Source organism: Chanos chanos, chromosome 16, assembly GCF_902362185.1.
Source record: "Chanos chanos chromosome 16, fChaCha1.1, whole genome shotgun sequence".
NCBI lineage: Eukaryota > Metazoa > Chordata > Actinopteri > Gonorynchiformes > Chanidae > Chanos > Chanos chanos.
This window is the reverse complement of record NC_044510.1, coordinates 15,488,931-15,503,154: the sequence shown is the minus strand read 5'-3', so window position 1 is coordinate 15,503,154 and position 14,224 is coordinate 15,488,931. Positions and strand designations below refer to the sequence as shown.

Below are 14,224 nucleotides of genomic sequence, written 5' to 3'. Positions count from 1 at the left end.
GTACAGTAAAACTACAGAAGGGGGGGGGGGTTTAGGGTGAGTGAAGGAGGTCAAAGATCATACTTAAAACATGTCTCGACTTTTTCTGTCCGTCTCCGATCGCCCCACGCTCGCCGTCCCACTGTCCACTGCCCAGACGCGGGAGCTTAGCGTGTGTGGCGGGAAAAATGTGGGTTTGGGGGGGTGGGGGGGGTCGCTGGATGAAAGGGGCGGGGTAAGGGGGCGGGGGCGGTTGTGGCAACTGGTAACGTTACTTAAAAGTACAGAAAAGAGAAGGGTACAATCTTCCTTCACGTTAAACTAGACACCCCCATCCCTTCTTCCCTCTGTCCATCCGCCTGTCGCTGCTTCCTTCCTTACGCGACAGCCGGCGCTGAGCACAGAGACGGGAGGGAAAGAGAGGGAGAGCGCTTTCGTCTTTCAGAGAACTCTTCTCTCGCTCCGTCTGTCCATCCGTCCGTTCATCCATCCGTTTTCGCCTGGTGGTCGAGTATGAGTGTTTCTGCATGTGTGTGAGTGTGGGTGTGTATGTTTGTGTGTGTATATGTGTGCGTGTTTGTGTATTTAGTAGTACTGTCTCACCTCCCTGCCACCGTGTGTATGTGTGAGAGAGCATCAGTACGTGTGTGTAGTGTGTGTGTGTGTGTGTGTGCGTGTGTGTGTAGTGTGTGGTGTGTGTGTGTGTGTGCGCGCGCGTGCGCTGGTGCTCATACGGCGTACAGTTCGTAGATCTTCTTGGCGCAGTATGCGAGCGCGGCCAGTGCTATCGTGTTGTGGAGTCTCTTTCTGTGAACGTCATCCCGTCGCACCAGCACCACGGGCGTGGAGGATGTGAGCGTGTGCAGCGGCAGGCGAGACAGCTTCAGGCTGTCGTACTCCACCTGGTATTTGCAGCAGGGGTCAAACTGCCAGGAGATGCCGTAGAGGGCGGCGCAGGCCAGGCTGAGCGCGCCCGCGGGCAGGGCCACGTAGCGCGAGTACTCGACGGGCAGCGCCAGCGGCGTCAGCAGGCAGGCCGCGCCCGACAGCACGGCCGTCTTGTGCAGGCAGTTGCCCACGGTGATCCAGCGGGCGGTCTCATCGCCGATGCGCGTGGGCTCGATCACGATGTAGCGGTACTGCGCCTCCAGGGCCTGCTCCAGCTCGTACTCAAACTGCTCCTGTGCATTCTCGCCGTTATAGATCTCATGGACAATATAACACTCTGTCGCCGCCATTACTCCCCTACAGACAGAGAGAGAGAGAGAGAGAGAGAGAGGGATAAATAGAAAGAGTTTCATTTTCAAGTCTGTGGGATTTATGTCTTGACAGCAGGGAGTGGGGAATCGGTTTCTACGGCAAAGACGACATTGGGGCCATATCATGTGAGGTAGTAGAACAAACACATTAAGCACAAAACTCAGCGCTGTGTACCAGTTCGACGATTTATATCGTGGTTTAAACCGACCTCGCGCGCTGTGGGAGTCCTGGTTTACATTAACTGCGGGACATGTCTTAACAAGGCAATAACGAGATGATTCACTTAGACAGGCCCTTCACTAAGATCAAACGTGTTATTTATCGACTCTTCTTAACAGATAGAAAAGGTAAATAGTACTTTTAAAACTTCACCCAAAACCGCAGCAGACCGGATAGCGGTGCCTTCGACATTAACTCTGTCCCGTCCACGAGCTACGTGAGATGTAACGCGTGAGCCCGCGCAAAGGAATCTATTTGAGGTCCGTTGGTGGCGAGTTCTGGTAACAAACAAAGCCAAACAAACTGGAAACAAACTCCGACTGCCAAGAAATAGTGAACTCCTACCCAAATCGGAAACATTTCCTCAGTGCATAAAAAGCGTAAACCAGGGGTAAATCGTCGAAAAACAATGGTGCTGTGCTACACACCGAGAGCAGACAATGCAACACAAAAAGAGATTACCATGGCGGTACTATACCAGACATTTAACATTGTCTTGGGGAGTAGCTACAGTTATGGTCATTTTTACTTCATGCCAGTCGGTGTTTTAGCTATATGTAAGCTATACCACAGCGTTAGTTGTCAATTATAGAGCTCTTAGCCAAATGCTCTCTAAAGTGAACTTGTTACTCTCTATAAAACGACATGGGAAATTAGTTGTTAAAGTGAAGTTTTGTACACAATACACCATTCAGACGACCGTATCAATGACAAAACAGACTGTTACAATAAGAACTAGCCAGAAGCGGAACACTCTTTGTCGTTGCATTTGCAGAACGGACAAGCAAATTCTCACAAACTACTGCCGTAGAACACTAGCTTAGGAATATAGAACAGGCGCATCTGATACAAACCTGATAATTCAGCTGAAATGTTGCATTTCAACTCTATCATCATTTAAATTGCCTACCCATGACTGATTTCACACAGTAACAAACCAGCGAAATCCGGACCTAACAGTTCGCTAACTAACAACTCCGCTTGCTAATTTGAATGCTGCTGATGAACTAACCCTAAACTAGCAGATCGGCCCATGGCAGGGATGCTTCTCTCAAATGCTCATCGCCGCCAAGTCGGACAGTTCAGGCATTCCATATATCACCTGATCGTTAATTCGCCACAGCACTCGGCCAAATTAGTACTCTGGCGTGTTCCCACCGCACTGTGTAGTCAGCAGCCCCCATACACAGAGAGAGCCTAGCTTGTTGCGATCCACCAGTAACTTAGCAAGTAAGCTAATCAAAACATCACATGAGCCGAAATCAAGTTAAGTTTTCGTACTCGTAGCAGTTATATCCCGTTCTAATAACAACAAAATTTCAATGGCGAAACGTGGGCATTTAGTTTTAAATTAAACACCGATGTTTTGAGCTTAAACTTGGCTTGTAGCAAGTATTTTAGAATAACTGACCTCTCCCTGTTGACTGGGACACCGCGCCTCCTTCCCAACGACGCCATATTGGAGAACCAGCACACTGTTTCTGACGTCAAATGTGCCGTTGTGCAGTATAGGTAATGTAGTACTTAAGTTACATTTTCCACTGCAGTTGCAAAGTTTTTCGGGCGCCGTACAGTACTACAAATCCCATCAGCCGTGTCGTAAAGCACGTATACCACTTTCACATTTTGTTCTAAGATATTAATATCCATAACGTATCGATTCGGAGTTCAGTGATATGTACATCTAGTGCCATTTAAGACGAGTGAGAATATTTAGATGTCTTCACGATGAAAGTTTTGATAATGCGACTGTGTTTATGTTTTGTAATGTTCGGAGTTGGCCAATCGAACGCAAGGACAACACTATGGGGCTCTCAATAGGACAAACCAGTTCTTAAATTTATGCGAACATTGCCCAAAGACCGTGCAGCAAGGTTTAAATCTACTCGTGCATGCTTCCTCTAGCTTGTTGGTGACAATGACGATCAGAGATTCGATGAAATTTCGCTGTAGTTACTTACCCATAATGTGTCTTCTCTCCACGATTTGGCTGTGAGTCCGGTCTCTGTCGCGCGACACTCACCAGGGCTGGTGTACGTGGGGTAACGATGTTGTAACCAGCGAGGCTCCGGTAACACGTGCGATCATTCGCTTGCCCTCTCCCCCCGTACAGACTGATTGCATAACACGCAAGCACCGTCGCGGATGTTTGAAATATATGTAATTGTAAGCACAGGGGATGCAGTAGTTTGTTTTGAAACTGACAAGTTACGTCATGAAGGGATGTTTAAATTAAATTTCAAAGTCTTCTCTTTTCAATGACTGTTTAAGTGAAACACTTTCACGCAGATTGACCATCCTTAATTCTGAGAGTCAGAGTAGAAGAGATTATCACTGTCAGTAACCCTGGTCTAAGGTCAATATTTTGCACATAAGTGATATCATTTATTTCAGGAGTATGTTTATAGTAAATCAGTAAGGGTGACAGTACAGCCTAAATCACAACTTGAAAATGTGAGGCTTACCTTTACGACCCAATAACGGATTAATGTCCCGAATAACGTGCGTTTTATCAAAGAGGAGCACCATCATTAGTTTGTTTTGTATCGGCACTTACTACTACCCGGGATTTTGGATGCGTGTTTGTTCATGTTCTGCACACAGCCTCCTCTAACATGACCCCTCAGGTGTCCTTCACAGTGTCCTGCTGAGTAACTTCTTTTCAAGCCAACATCACACTCTGAATGAATGAGAGCAAAGTGCTTCAGCTGTATGTATAGATTTATTTAAAAACATGAATAGTAATTATAATAGAATACAGAAATGCTTATTTAAAAAAAAAAAAAAGAAGAATCAAACAAACATAAACAAAGAAACATGATGAGTATCAGGCATGTTGAAGTGTACTGGGATCTTGGGTGTGAAGTCACAAAATGACAGAATACAGTAAAGTCTTTGCCCAAACAGATCACCTTTCTCACCATCCTTACCGCGGTCCTCAAGATTTTTAACCTCTGCTTTATTCTGCAGGACAGATCCCGCCTCTTATGATCTGGCTACCGAGATCACCTGTGATTGGTGAATGTAATCTAAAACAGAATCCATGGGCCAATCAGAGGGGTTGTGTCTGTCTGTCTCTGCGAGAACCTGTGTGACAGGTAGATGTGGGAGTAACACACACTCACATAAGCCAAGGTTCACTCACACACACACACACACACACACACACACACACACACACACTCACACACACTCACACACACTCACACACAGAATGCACATGTAACGGATAGCTTGTGCAGTAGAGCACAATCTTGTCAGTATAGCACGTTGGTTCCCAGGGGACACTGTCCTGCGGAGAACAGGGAGGATTGTCTCAAGAATCTCAACTCTTCACTGGTCCTGTTCTCCAGCATGCACACGCGCACACACACACGCACACACACAGACACAGACACAGACAGACAGAGACACAGTGTGCTGCTGAGTGGAGAACTGGACACTGTGGAGTCTTGTCCTTAAGTGAGTGTGTGTGTGTATTGTGTATATAAACACAAACATCATTAGACCTGCAGGCAGCTGTGCTGGAGCTCAGAAACATCCACTGTCTCATAGCGGCGGTAACCATGGCAACAGCGTTAGCTTTTATGTCACAGCTGTTACCATCAGACCTTCCAATGTAGAGACTGGGAGGGGGAAAGGGGAGGGGGGTGGTCTAAAACGTCTTATGTCCTGAGTAAATTCCCCCCCCCCCCCACAAGGTCCATGTCTATGCTATGGTGCTCACTCCAAATGACGGGGGTTGGGGGTGTCGCTCTGCATTATTTGTCTCGAGTGTGGAAGATACCTTATCACCTCCCCATGCATTTATCAGCCTCTCACATACACGTCTCCTAACACCCATACGCATGAACTCCTCAAGAAAACGTTCTCTGAGTTAAACCAGAGGGTCGCCAAATCCCACCCCCTGCCCCCCCCCCAAAAAACCCCCCACTAAACCCCCCCCCGCCCCCAAAAATGCCCATTTTGTAAAGAGGGTCTTCCTGCCGCACCGCCCTCAGTGAAGGATGTGTTCCAGATAGTGGGGGTGTGGGTTTTCTTTGACGTATTTCTGAATGTACCAGCAGGTCAGGTGGGCCTTTAGATCCTCCTCTACCACAAAGTCCATGGCAGCCTGAAACACACACAGTACAAAACTTAGACAAAGTCCATGGTACCCTTAAACACAGACAATACAAAACTTAGACAAAGTCCATGGTACCCTTAAACACAGACAATACAAAACTTAGACAAAGTCCATGGTTCCTTTAAACACAGACAGTACAAAACTTAGATAAAGTCCATGGTTCCTTTAAACACAGACAGTTCCACATTCAGAATCCCTAACAAGTCTCCCTCTGAGTCTAGTCAGTGACCAAAGACTTCAGCTGAGCTGGTGACTGTGAAGGTTAATATTTTTAATATTTCAGTGAAGCGGTGGAGTAGTATGTAATGTGTAATGTGTGTAATGTCTTTGGCAGTTTTAACTCAGTATTGAGCCTGCAGCTCGGTCCATGTTTGTGTTTACTGGTCAATGATTTTGTATGGACGGAGGGGAAATGTTACTGAAGAACACTGGTTATCATCAGGAAACAGTGGGTTTTGTTTTTCTCTGTTTTCTCTCAGTGCAATCTGACACTGAGGCCACTGCAGAACAACTGGCTATGACCCGTGAGCAAAACAACAAAAATATCTGAACTTCAGAAGGAGCACCTGTTTACCAAATATTAATCCCCCTCTGTAAAATGAACATTAATCTTTTTTACATTAAGATGTCATTAAAAGGTCAGCGTTTTCAAAATTCTATCAAATATACTGCCAGCAAACAATTGTCTCCTGAACACATAGGAAAGATGGCAATCCTATTATTTTAGGAACATAATTCAACCATCTTTTTTTTTTTATTCTGTTTTAAAACATGCTGTTACTTAAGACCAATGATGTGGACTACAGTCTGCCCTATGCCCTGAGAGTGACGTTTGTCTGATCGTTGTGTCCTAACTGTGTTCATTAAGCATTCAATAACAGTGACACTCTTTAAGACATCCCGGGCACAAGGTCTTATTCAAATCGCTATTACTGCCCTGTATGCAAATGAGTCACATTTATGCAAAACTTCTGACCAATCGACACTCGGCTGACCAAACCAACATTCCACGCTTAAACCATATGAGCTCTGGTGTATCTAAGTCAATACTCCATGACAATTATGCATCATCAGTCTGACCGATGACAAAGATTAACGTGACATGTGACTTTTTTTTTGTTTTGTTTTTTGGGGTTTTTTTTGGTTTCTGATTCCCAAGCTGTCAGTTTATTTTATTGGAAAGTGTTCCTCGATCATTGCACGACTGATGTGGATTTCCATGGTAACAACTGGAGCTGCAGATGACAAGACAGTCCATGCAGTTCAGTCACTAATATGATTCTAACTCCTAAAGAGGCTGAGGTGGGAAGGCGGAGCAGAGCTCTTGACATCCCATGACTCTAGGGACTCTGACATAATGTTTTCATCCTCAGGTTTCCTTGGGTGTAAAAATGACTGGAGCTGATAAACCAGTTAAAATCAGTGTTCCATGGGGCTAGGAGTAAATCTTAATTTTGAACGAATCTTCTTAAAATTCTCTCCTGCAGCACCACCACCTTTACTGCAGTTAAACATGTTTGTTTGTTTGTTTTTTCTCTACCGCCTAATAACATTTTTCAGATGTTGAGAAATTTCACCTTAGCCAGGTGTTTGGCAATGCCTCGTCCCCTGTACGCGTCAGGAACTTCGGTGTGCTGCAAATCCACCGTTTTCTTGCCCACGTATTCATACAGTAGCACTGCCCGGTCGTGAGAACCTAAAGCAAACACAACATTCCATAGCACACAGACAATGCGGTCATCACCTCGAGCTCACAGACAGAGCGTCACAGGACGCGTGACTCACACATGTAGACATACCTTTCTCACATTCATATCACACAAACACACACACATCCGTGCATTATATGCATATGTGAAAGCCTCTTTTGAAGCACTAGTCGGTGATTTAGCATGTATGCGTGATTTCGGGCTGAACGGTGCCTTGTCTTTGGGTCTCCTCTTTTGGGTTCCCGTTTTCGTGCACGTGCTCTCGGGAGTGTGCCGTTAGAGTTGCTATGGGATATGAATATTCTACGACCTGCACAACAGGAAGTCTCAACTGTTTTTTATATTACAATAACAAACCGAAGACCTGCACTGAATGTCACACCTCGGAGAGCCTTTACAGAGCAGAGAAATGTATGCAAATTTGAACTAGATCTGCGTAACGTGACCATAGTTCTGACAACATAGATCTTTATAAATAAGAGCTCAAAGATTAACTGATAAAAAAAGACAATTAAACTACGCTTTACATCTGAACAACGCGTTTATCGATCAGGTGTGGGTAAAAATACACCGCGTAAACATATGCTTTACAGGACAAAACATTACTTTGTGTTCCAAGAACTTCACCGAAACATCCCATGCACATACTACACTGACAATGAAGCATTCATATCAAACATTTCACTTAGATTCATAACTCTGACGTAAGTTTCGATGCAGGGACAAGTTAAACCACTGAAGGCAGAGCATTATATAAAGCGGCTCGTCGGCTTTTTTCCTTTGAAGAAATAGAAGCGACTGATGAAACAGGAAGTCTGCCGAAAACAGTGTGATTAGCTAGCTGAATGTAAGGATAGCTTACCGCAAGCAGAAATAACATTTCGTATACTTAAGCAAGCTGTAACACGTGTAGATACCGCGCGCTCATTTATTGTTTAATAGTGTAGCCCTGTTTTAAAAGACTGATGATCCTCAGACGAAGAAGTTCTGCAACAAATTACCAGATAAACTAGCTAGCCAAATTAACTTAGCAACCAAGCTAGCTAGTTACGAGCTAACTAGCTAGCTAACTAACATAACATGTTACACGGAGTGATGTTAACTTATATCCGCTCAATGTTTGTTGACAAGTCACACAGTTAGTACGCAACAAAGTGATTCAACACGCCCGACTGTGTGTGATTTTGTCTACAGTGGACGGCCTAGCTCATGATTTAATGCACAAAAGGTAAAAACGGGGAGGTGCGAGCTACTGAAAGAGTATCAAGCTTCCATCTCTCTCTTTTTTTACCGTTGAGTCGAATGGTGAATTGTCGTCGTTTTTTGTCGTGCTCCACCCGAATCGGAGTGTTGATTTCGAGGACGTTCATCTGAGCAGCCTGTGCCATAATCTCTGTCTTTCTCTGCCTGCTGCCAGGATGACGCTGCGTGTCAGTGTGCCACGGCAAATTTGAATGCGCCGAGGAGTGGATGCATACTCAGACAAACTGCCACCGAACATCTAGCAAAACACTCCATCCAAGGAAATCAGCTGTAAGGTCACGTGGGGTGAGCTGACCAATGAGAGGGCAATGCAATGTTTTGATGTGCCGCGCTCTCTTTAAAGGGAAAATAGCGTACGAGATGCACTTACGGTATTTTCCCGCCAGGGGACGAACTTTCACCTATTTTTTTTTTTTTATTAGTGTCAGAGAGGCCTGACAAACTTTCAAAATATTTTGAAAACGAGCAACCAAGGGTCTTTTAACAGCACGGTTCTAGGACGTGCAAAGTTAAACAGCACCGTATTAATTGTTTAAGTGTTTCACCGGAGTATTATTACACGTTGAAGACGCTGGTGCGACAAAGACCTGGGGAAGACCGTTACTCTAAAGTGAAAGCGTCGAATTTTCCTGTAACTGTATAGTTCTACTTCATCGATGCTCGGAATATATTGAGGTAAAAGGAGAAACAGGGCGTCCGGTGTGGTTCACCGGTCCAGACGACATATGGTAAAGAAAGAAAGGGGTGATGACTTTTCAGGTCTGTGTGTTTGTGCTAACGAAATACATTAAACCAATACGTCAGTCAGTGATTAAATGTGTCAGTAATGCAGATCTGTAAAATAATATTCAGCTGTGAGGTTTTATACATTTTATCAAGCTGTGCTGTTTTTTCTTCTTAAAATATGAGTAATATTTCTGTTTCATGACTTATATAAAGCCATTATTTCTTTTAAAATAATTATACACATTTGGTTTGGACAGTGTGCCTTAACTTTTATCCGGCTATAAAGTTTTATTCACTCATTTTGGTTCCTGCCACAGTAAAGGAAACACCTGAAATAATGAGGGGAAGGACCTATATTGAAAGCAGGTCTTTATGTAAAGATATGGTTCCTGAGTTAATTAAGCAATTACTGTCCCATCAGGCGTGGGGTCATGTAGAAAATGCTGGGGTTATTTTGGCTATCGTGGATAGAGGAGGTGATTTCCGTGACTTTGGAAGAGGAGTGATTTTTGGAGCACGTTTGGCAGGAGTCCTCTGAGGCGAGGTCAGCTCGGTTTCCTGACGTTTAATGAGGAACCGTGACTCAGGTGGTGCTGATGTTGGTGTTGCCCTGGAAATCTTAATAAAAGACATCAACAATGAGGGTCAGAGTGGAAAGCACATAACTCCTATATACTGCTGATTTAAAGACACAGGTGAGTGTATGTGCTGTTGATCTAAAGACACAGGTGAGTGTATGTGCTGTTGATGTAAAGACACAGGTGAGTGTATGTGCTGTTGATGTAAAGACACAGGTGAGTGTATGTGCTGTTGATTTAAAGACACAGGTGAGTGTATGTGCTGTTGATGTAAAGACACAGGTGAGTGTATGTGCTGTTGATTTAAAGACACAGGTGAGTGTATGTGCTGTTGATGTAAAGACACAGGTGAGTGTATGTACTGTTGATGTAAAGACACAGGTGAGTGTATGTGCTGTTGATGTAAAGACACAGGTGAGTGTATGTACTGTTGATTTAAAGACACAGGTGAGTGTATGTGCTGTTGATTTAAAGACACAGGTGAGTGTATGTGCTGTTGATTTAAAGACACAGGTGAGTGTATGTGCTGTTGATGTAAAGACACAGGTGAGTGTATGTGCTGTTGATTTAAAGACACAGGTGAGTGTATGTGCTGTTGATTTAAAGACACAGGTGAGTGTATGTGCTGTTGATGTAAAGACACAGGTGAGTGTATGTGCTGCTGATTTAAAGACACAGGTGAGTGTATGTGCTGTTGATGTAAAGACACAGGTGAGTGTATGTGCTGTTGATGTAAAGACACAGGTGAGTGTATGTGCTGTTGATGTAAAGACACAGGTGAGTGTATGTGCTGTTGATGTAAAGACACAGGTGAGTGTATATACTGTTGATTTAAAGACACAGGTGAGTGTATGTGCTGTTGATTTAAAGACACAGGTGAGTGTATGTGCTGTTGATTTAAAGACACAGGTGAGTGTATGTGCTGTTGATTTAAAGACACAGGTGAGTGTATGTGCTGTTGATGTAAAGACACAGGTGAGTGTATGTGCTGTTGATGTAAAGACACAGGTGAGTGTATGTGCTGTTGATGTAAAGACACAGGTGAGTGTATGTGCTGTTGATTTAAAGACACAGGTGAGTGTATGTGCTGTTGATGTAAAGACACAGGTGAGTGTATGTGCTGTTGATGTAAAGACACAGGTGAGTGTATGTGCTGTTGATGTAAAGACACAGGTGAGTGTATGTGCTGTTGATGTAAAGACACAGGTGAGTGTATATATTGTTGATTTAAAGACACAGGTGAGTGTATATACTGTTGATGTAAAGACACAGGTGAGTGTATATACTGTTGATGTAAAGACACAGGTGAGTGTATGTGCTGTTGATGTAAAGACACAGGTGAGTGTATGTGCTGTTGATGTAAAGACACAGGTGAGTGTATGTGCTGTTGATGTAAAGACACAGGTGAGTGTATGTGCTGTTGATTTAAAGACACAGGTGAGTGTATGTACTGTTGATGTAAAGACACAGGTGAGTGTATGTGCTGTTGATGTAAAGACACAGGTGAGTGTGTATACTGTTGATGTAAAGACACAGGTGAGTGTATGTACTGTTGATGTAAAGACACAGGTGAGTGTATGTGCTGTTGATGTAAAGACACAGGTGAGTGTATGTGCTGTTGATGTAAAGACACAGGTGAGTGTATGTGCTGTTGATTTAAAGACACAGGTGAGTGTATGTACTGTTGATTTAAAGACACAGGTGAGTGTATGTGCTGTTGATTTAAAGACACAGGTGAGTGTATGTGCTGTTGATGTAAAGACACAGGTGAGTGTATGTGCTGTTGATGTAAAGACACAGGTGAGTGTATGTGCTGTTGATTTAAAGACACAGGTGAGTGTATGTGCTGTTGATGTAAAGACACAGGTGAGTGTATATACTGTTGATGTAAAGACACAGGTGAGTGTATGTGCTGTTGATGTAAAGACACAGGTGAGTGTATGTGCTGTTGATGTAAAGACACAGGTGAGTGTATATATTGTTGATGTAAAGACACAGGTGAGTGTATATACTGTTGATGTAAAGACACAGGTGAGTGTATGTGCTGTTGATGTAAAGACACAGGTGAGTGTATGTGCTGTTGATTTAAAGACACAGGTGAGTGTATGTGCTGTTGATGTAAAGACACAGGTGAGTGTATGTACTGTTGATGTAAAGACACAGGTGAGTGTATATACTGTTGATGTAAAGACACAGGTGAGTGTATATACTGTTGATGTAAAGACACAGGTGAGTGTATGTGCTGTTGATGTAAAGACACAGGTGAGTGTATATACTGTTGCTTGTTTCTCTCCATGGGACATCCTCACTGCTCTGTTATGGAGTAGGGGCATTATCCTGGCAGGGTCAAAAACAACCTCAGAGGGCAAAGATAAGAAATATAAAGTTATTCCGAGTGATCTCCTTTACCATCTGGAATATTTCCATCCTGATGGGAGTGGTCTCTTCCTGGACACCCCCCCCTCCTCCTTCCCCCAATCGATCTAAGCATTATCACTCTCATTTAACCAGTTATGAGCTCTGGTTACGGGTTTTTTGGGGTTCAGTCATCATAATTACGATTTTTTTTTCCTCCTGTGAATCCACTTACCTTATAACCTTTCCTTTCCAAATCATACATCACCAGACCCCACCCCCAAATACACACACACACACACACACTACCGTCTGACCACAGCCACACACACACACACACACACACACACAAAACCATCTGTCCACGGCCACTCACCGACATGCCTGTGTGTGTGTGTGTGTGTGTGTGTGTGTGTGTTCCCCACAGGCACTGGGTAATGTCACTGATAATGAAGCAGAGTTGAAAGACTCTCATTGAGACCCAGACACAGTCAAGAGGTTCAGAGAATGGCTTTATATCCCTGCTGGTGAGAAAGAGGAACAGAGAGAGAGAGAGGGAGAGAGACTGACAGATGGACACAGACAGACAAAAAGACATTTACACAAGAGCACACAAACTGAAACAGAGACAAATTGAAACAGTAGAGGAACTGTTACTGCTGAGTCCTCTGTGGACACACACTCATCATGATTAAGTTTACCCTTCCCCCCAAAAGACACAAGACAAAACAACCCCCCACCCCCCAAAAAAGCCCACAAATGTGGAGGTTGTGGAGCCAACGTCCCATATAATGTTTGCCAGGAGCCAGCAGGGGGCGACATTTCTCTCATTTGCCCTGATCCACTTTCCTCTGAACTCTTTCCCTTATCATATTTCTGATAACAATGCCCAGAGGTGCATAAACAGTAGAATACCAAAGAATTACATGACGGATAATAAAAACAACATGGCCTGAGTGTTGTTATCTTGCACACGAGGAGTAAGTGTTGTGTTGTGTTGGCCAACGGCTTGTTTTTAAGAGATTAGCCTATTGACCCATTTAGTGCACATAAACACACACACACCATGACTCAGGGTCATCCATCACAGGTCAAAGAATGAGGGTGTGTGTGTGTGTGTGTCTTTGGGGACTAGTTTATGTAGTCGTGTGGGAGAGGTGGATGTGTTTTGAAAACCTGTGTTTGTATTATGTGTTTTGATTATGACTGGTCTAAAGGTCCTGCCTTTCCATTATTGCTCTATGTCTGTGCGTTGACCACGCCAGGCAGCCTGTGCATTTCAGGACTTTTCCTCGCTGTCTGTGTGTCTTCAATGGTTACACTTCTTTTCCACTGTCTTCTATATTTGGACTTAACGTTCAAGTCTCCTCTGTCATTATCGCCCTGAGGTTTTATGTGTGTGTGTGTGTGTGTGTGTGTGCACGCGCATGTATGTTTGTGCATATGCATGTGTGTGTGTATGTGTATATTTGAGTGTGTGTGCATGTGTGAGTGTATGTGTGTGTGAGTCTGAGTGTGTGTATGTGTGTGTCTGTGTGCGTGCGTATGTATGTGTATATCTGAGTGTGTATGTGTGTGTGTGTGAGTATGTATATATCTGAGTGTGTGTGTGTGTGTGTGTGTGTGCGTGCGTGCGTGCGTGTAAGTGTGTGTATATCCGAGTGTGTGTGTGTGTGTGTGTGTGTGTGTGTGTGTGTGTGTGAGTATGTGTATGTATGTCTGAGTGTGTGTGTGTGTATATGTGTGTGTGTGTGTGTATGTATGTGTATATCCGAGTGTGTTTGTGTGTGTGTGTGAGTATGTGTATATCAGAGTTTGTGTGAGTGAGTGTGTGTGTGCGTGCGTGTGAGTGTGTGTATATCCGAGTGTGTGTGTGTGTGTGTATGTATGTGTATATCCGAGTGTGTGTGTGTATGTATGTATGTATGTGTATATCCGAGTGTGTGTGTGTGTGTATCCGAGTGTGTGTGTGTGTGTGTATGTATGTATGTGTATATCCGAGTGTGTGT

General features: G+C 44.0%; 2 protein-coding genes across 2 annotated transcripts; both read right to left on the bottom strand.

The window, feature by feature from the left end:
• tmem11 (transmembrane protein 11) lies at positions 1-2,922 on the bottom strand. The gene is made up of 2 exons (XM_030793479.1): positions 2,870-2,922; positions 1-1,224 (listed from the first exon to the last, which is right to left on the bottom strand). The coding sequence occupies exons 1-2, from the start codon at positions 2,914-2,916 to the stop codon at positions 708-710; spliced, it is 564 nt and encodes a 187-aa protein (XP_030649339.1). The 5' UTR covers positions 2,917-2,922; the 3' UTR covers positions 1-707.
• A 2,533-nt stretch (positions 2,923-5,455) lies between these two features.
• natd1 (protein NATD1) lies at positions 5,456-8,738 on the bottom strand. Its single transcript, XM_030794060.1, has 3 exons — positions 8,585-8,738; positions 7,162-7,280; positions 5,456-5,572 (listed from the first exon to the last, which is right to left on the bottom strand). Exons 1-3 carry the CDS (start codon positions 8,679-8,681, stop codon positions 5,456-5,458), a joined length of 333 nt encoding a protein of 110 aa, XP_030649920.1. The 5' UTR covers positions 8,682-8,738.
• Between the last annotated feature and the right edge of the window lie 5,486 nt (positions 8,739-14,224).

Bases quoted from the DNA above. Each gene is read 5' to 3' on its own strand.
- tmem11 (XM_030793479.1), bottom strand. From the start codon at position 2,916: ATGGCGTCGTTGGGAAGGAGGCGCGGTGTCCCAGTCAACAGGGAGAG. The intron at 1,225-2,869 runs GTCAGTTATTCT...CTCTGTCTGTAG, and splicing joins GTCCCAGTCAACAGGGAGAG to GGGAGTAATGGCGGCGACAG.
- natd1 (XM_030794060.1), bottom strand. From the start codon at position 8,681: ATGGCACAGGCTGCTCAGATGAACGTCCTCGAAATCAACACTCCGATT. The intron at 7,281-8,584 runs GTAAAAAAAGAG...TGTTTGCTTTAG, and splicing joins ATTCACCATTCGACTCAACG to GTTCTCACGACCGGGCAGTG. The intron at 5,573-7,161 runs GTGAAATTTCTC...TGTGTGTTTCAG, and splicing joins TTGCCAAACACCTGGCTAAG to GCTGCCATGGACTTTGTGGT.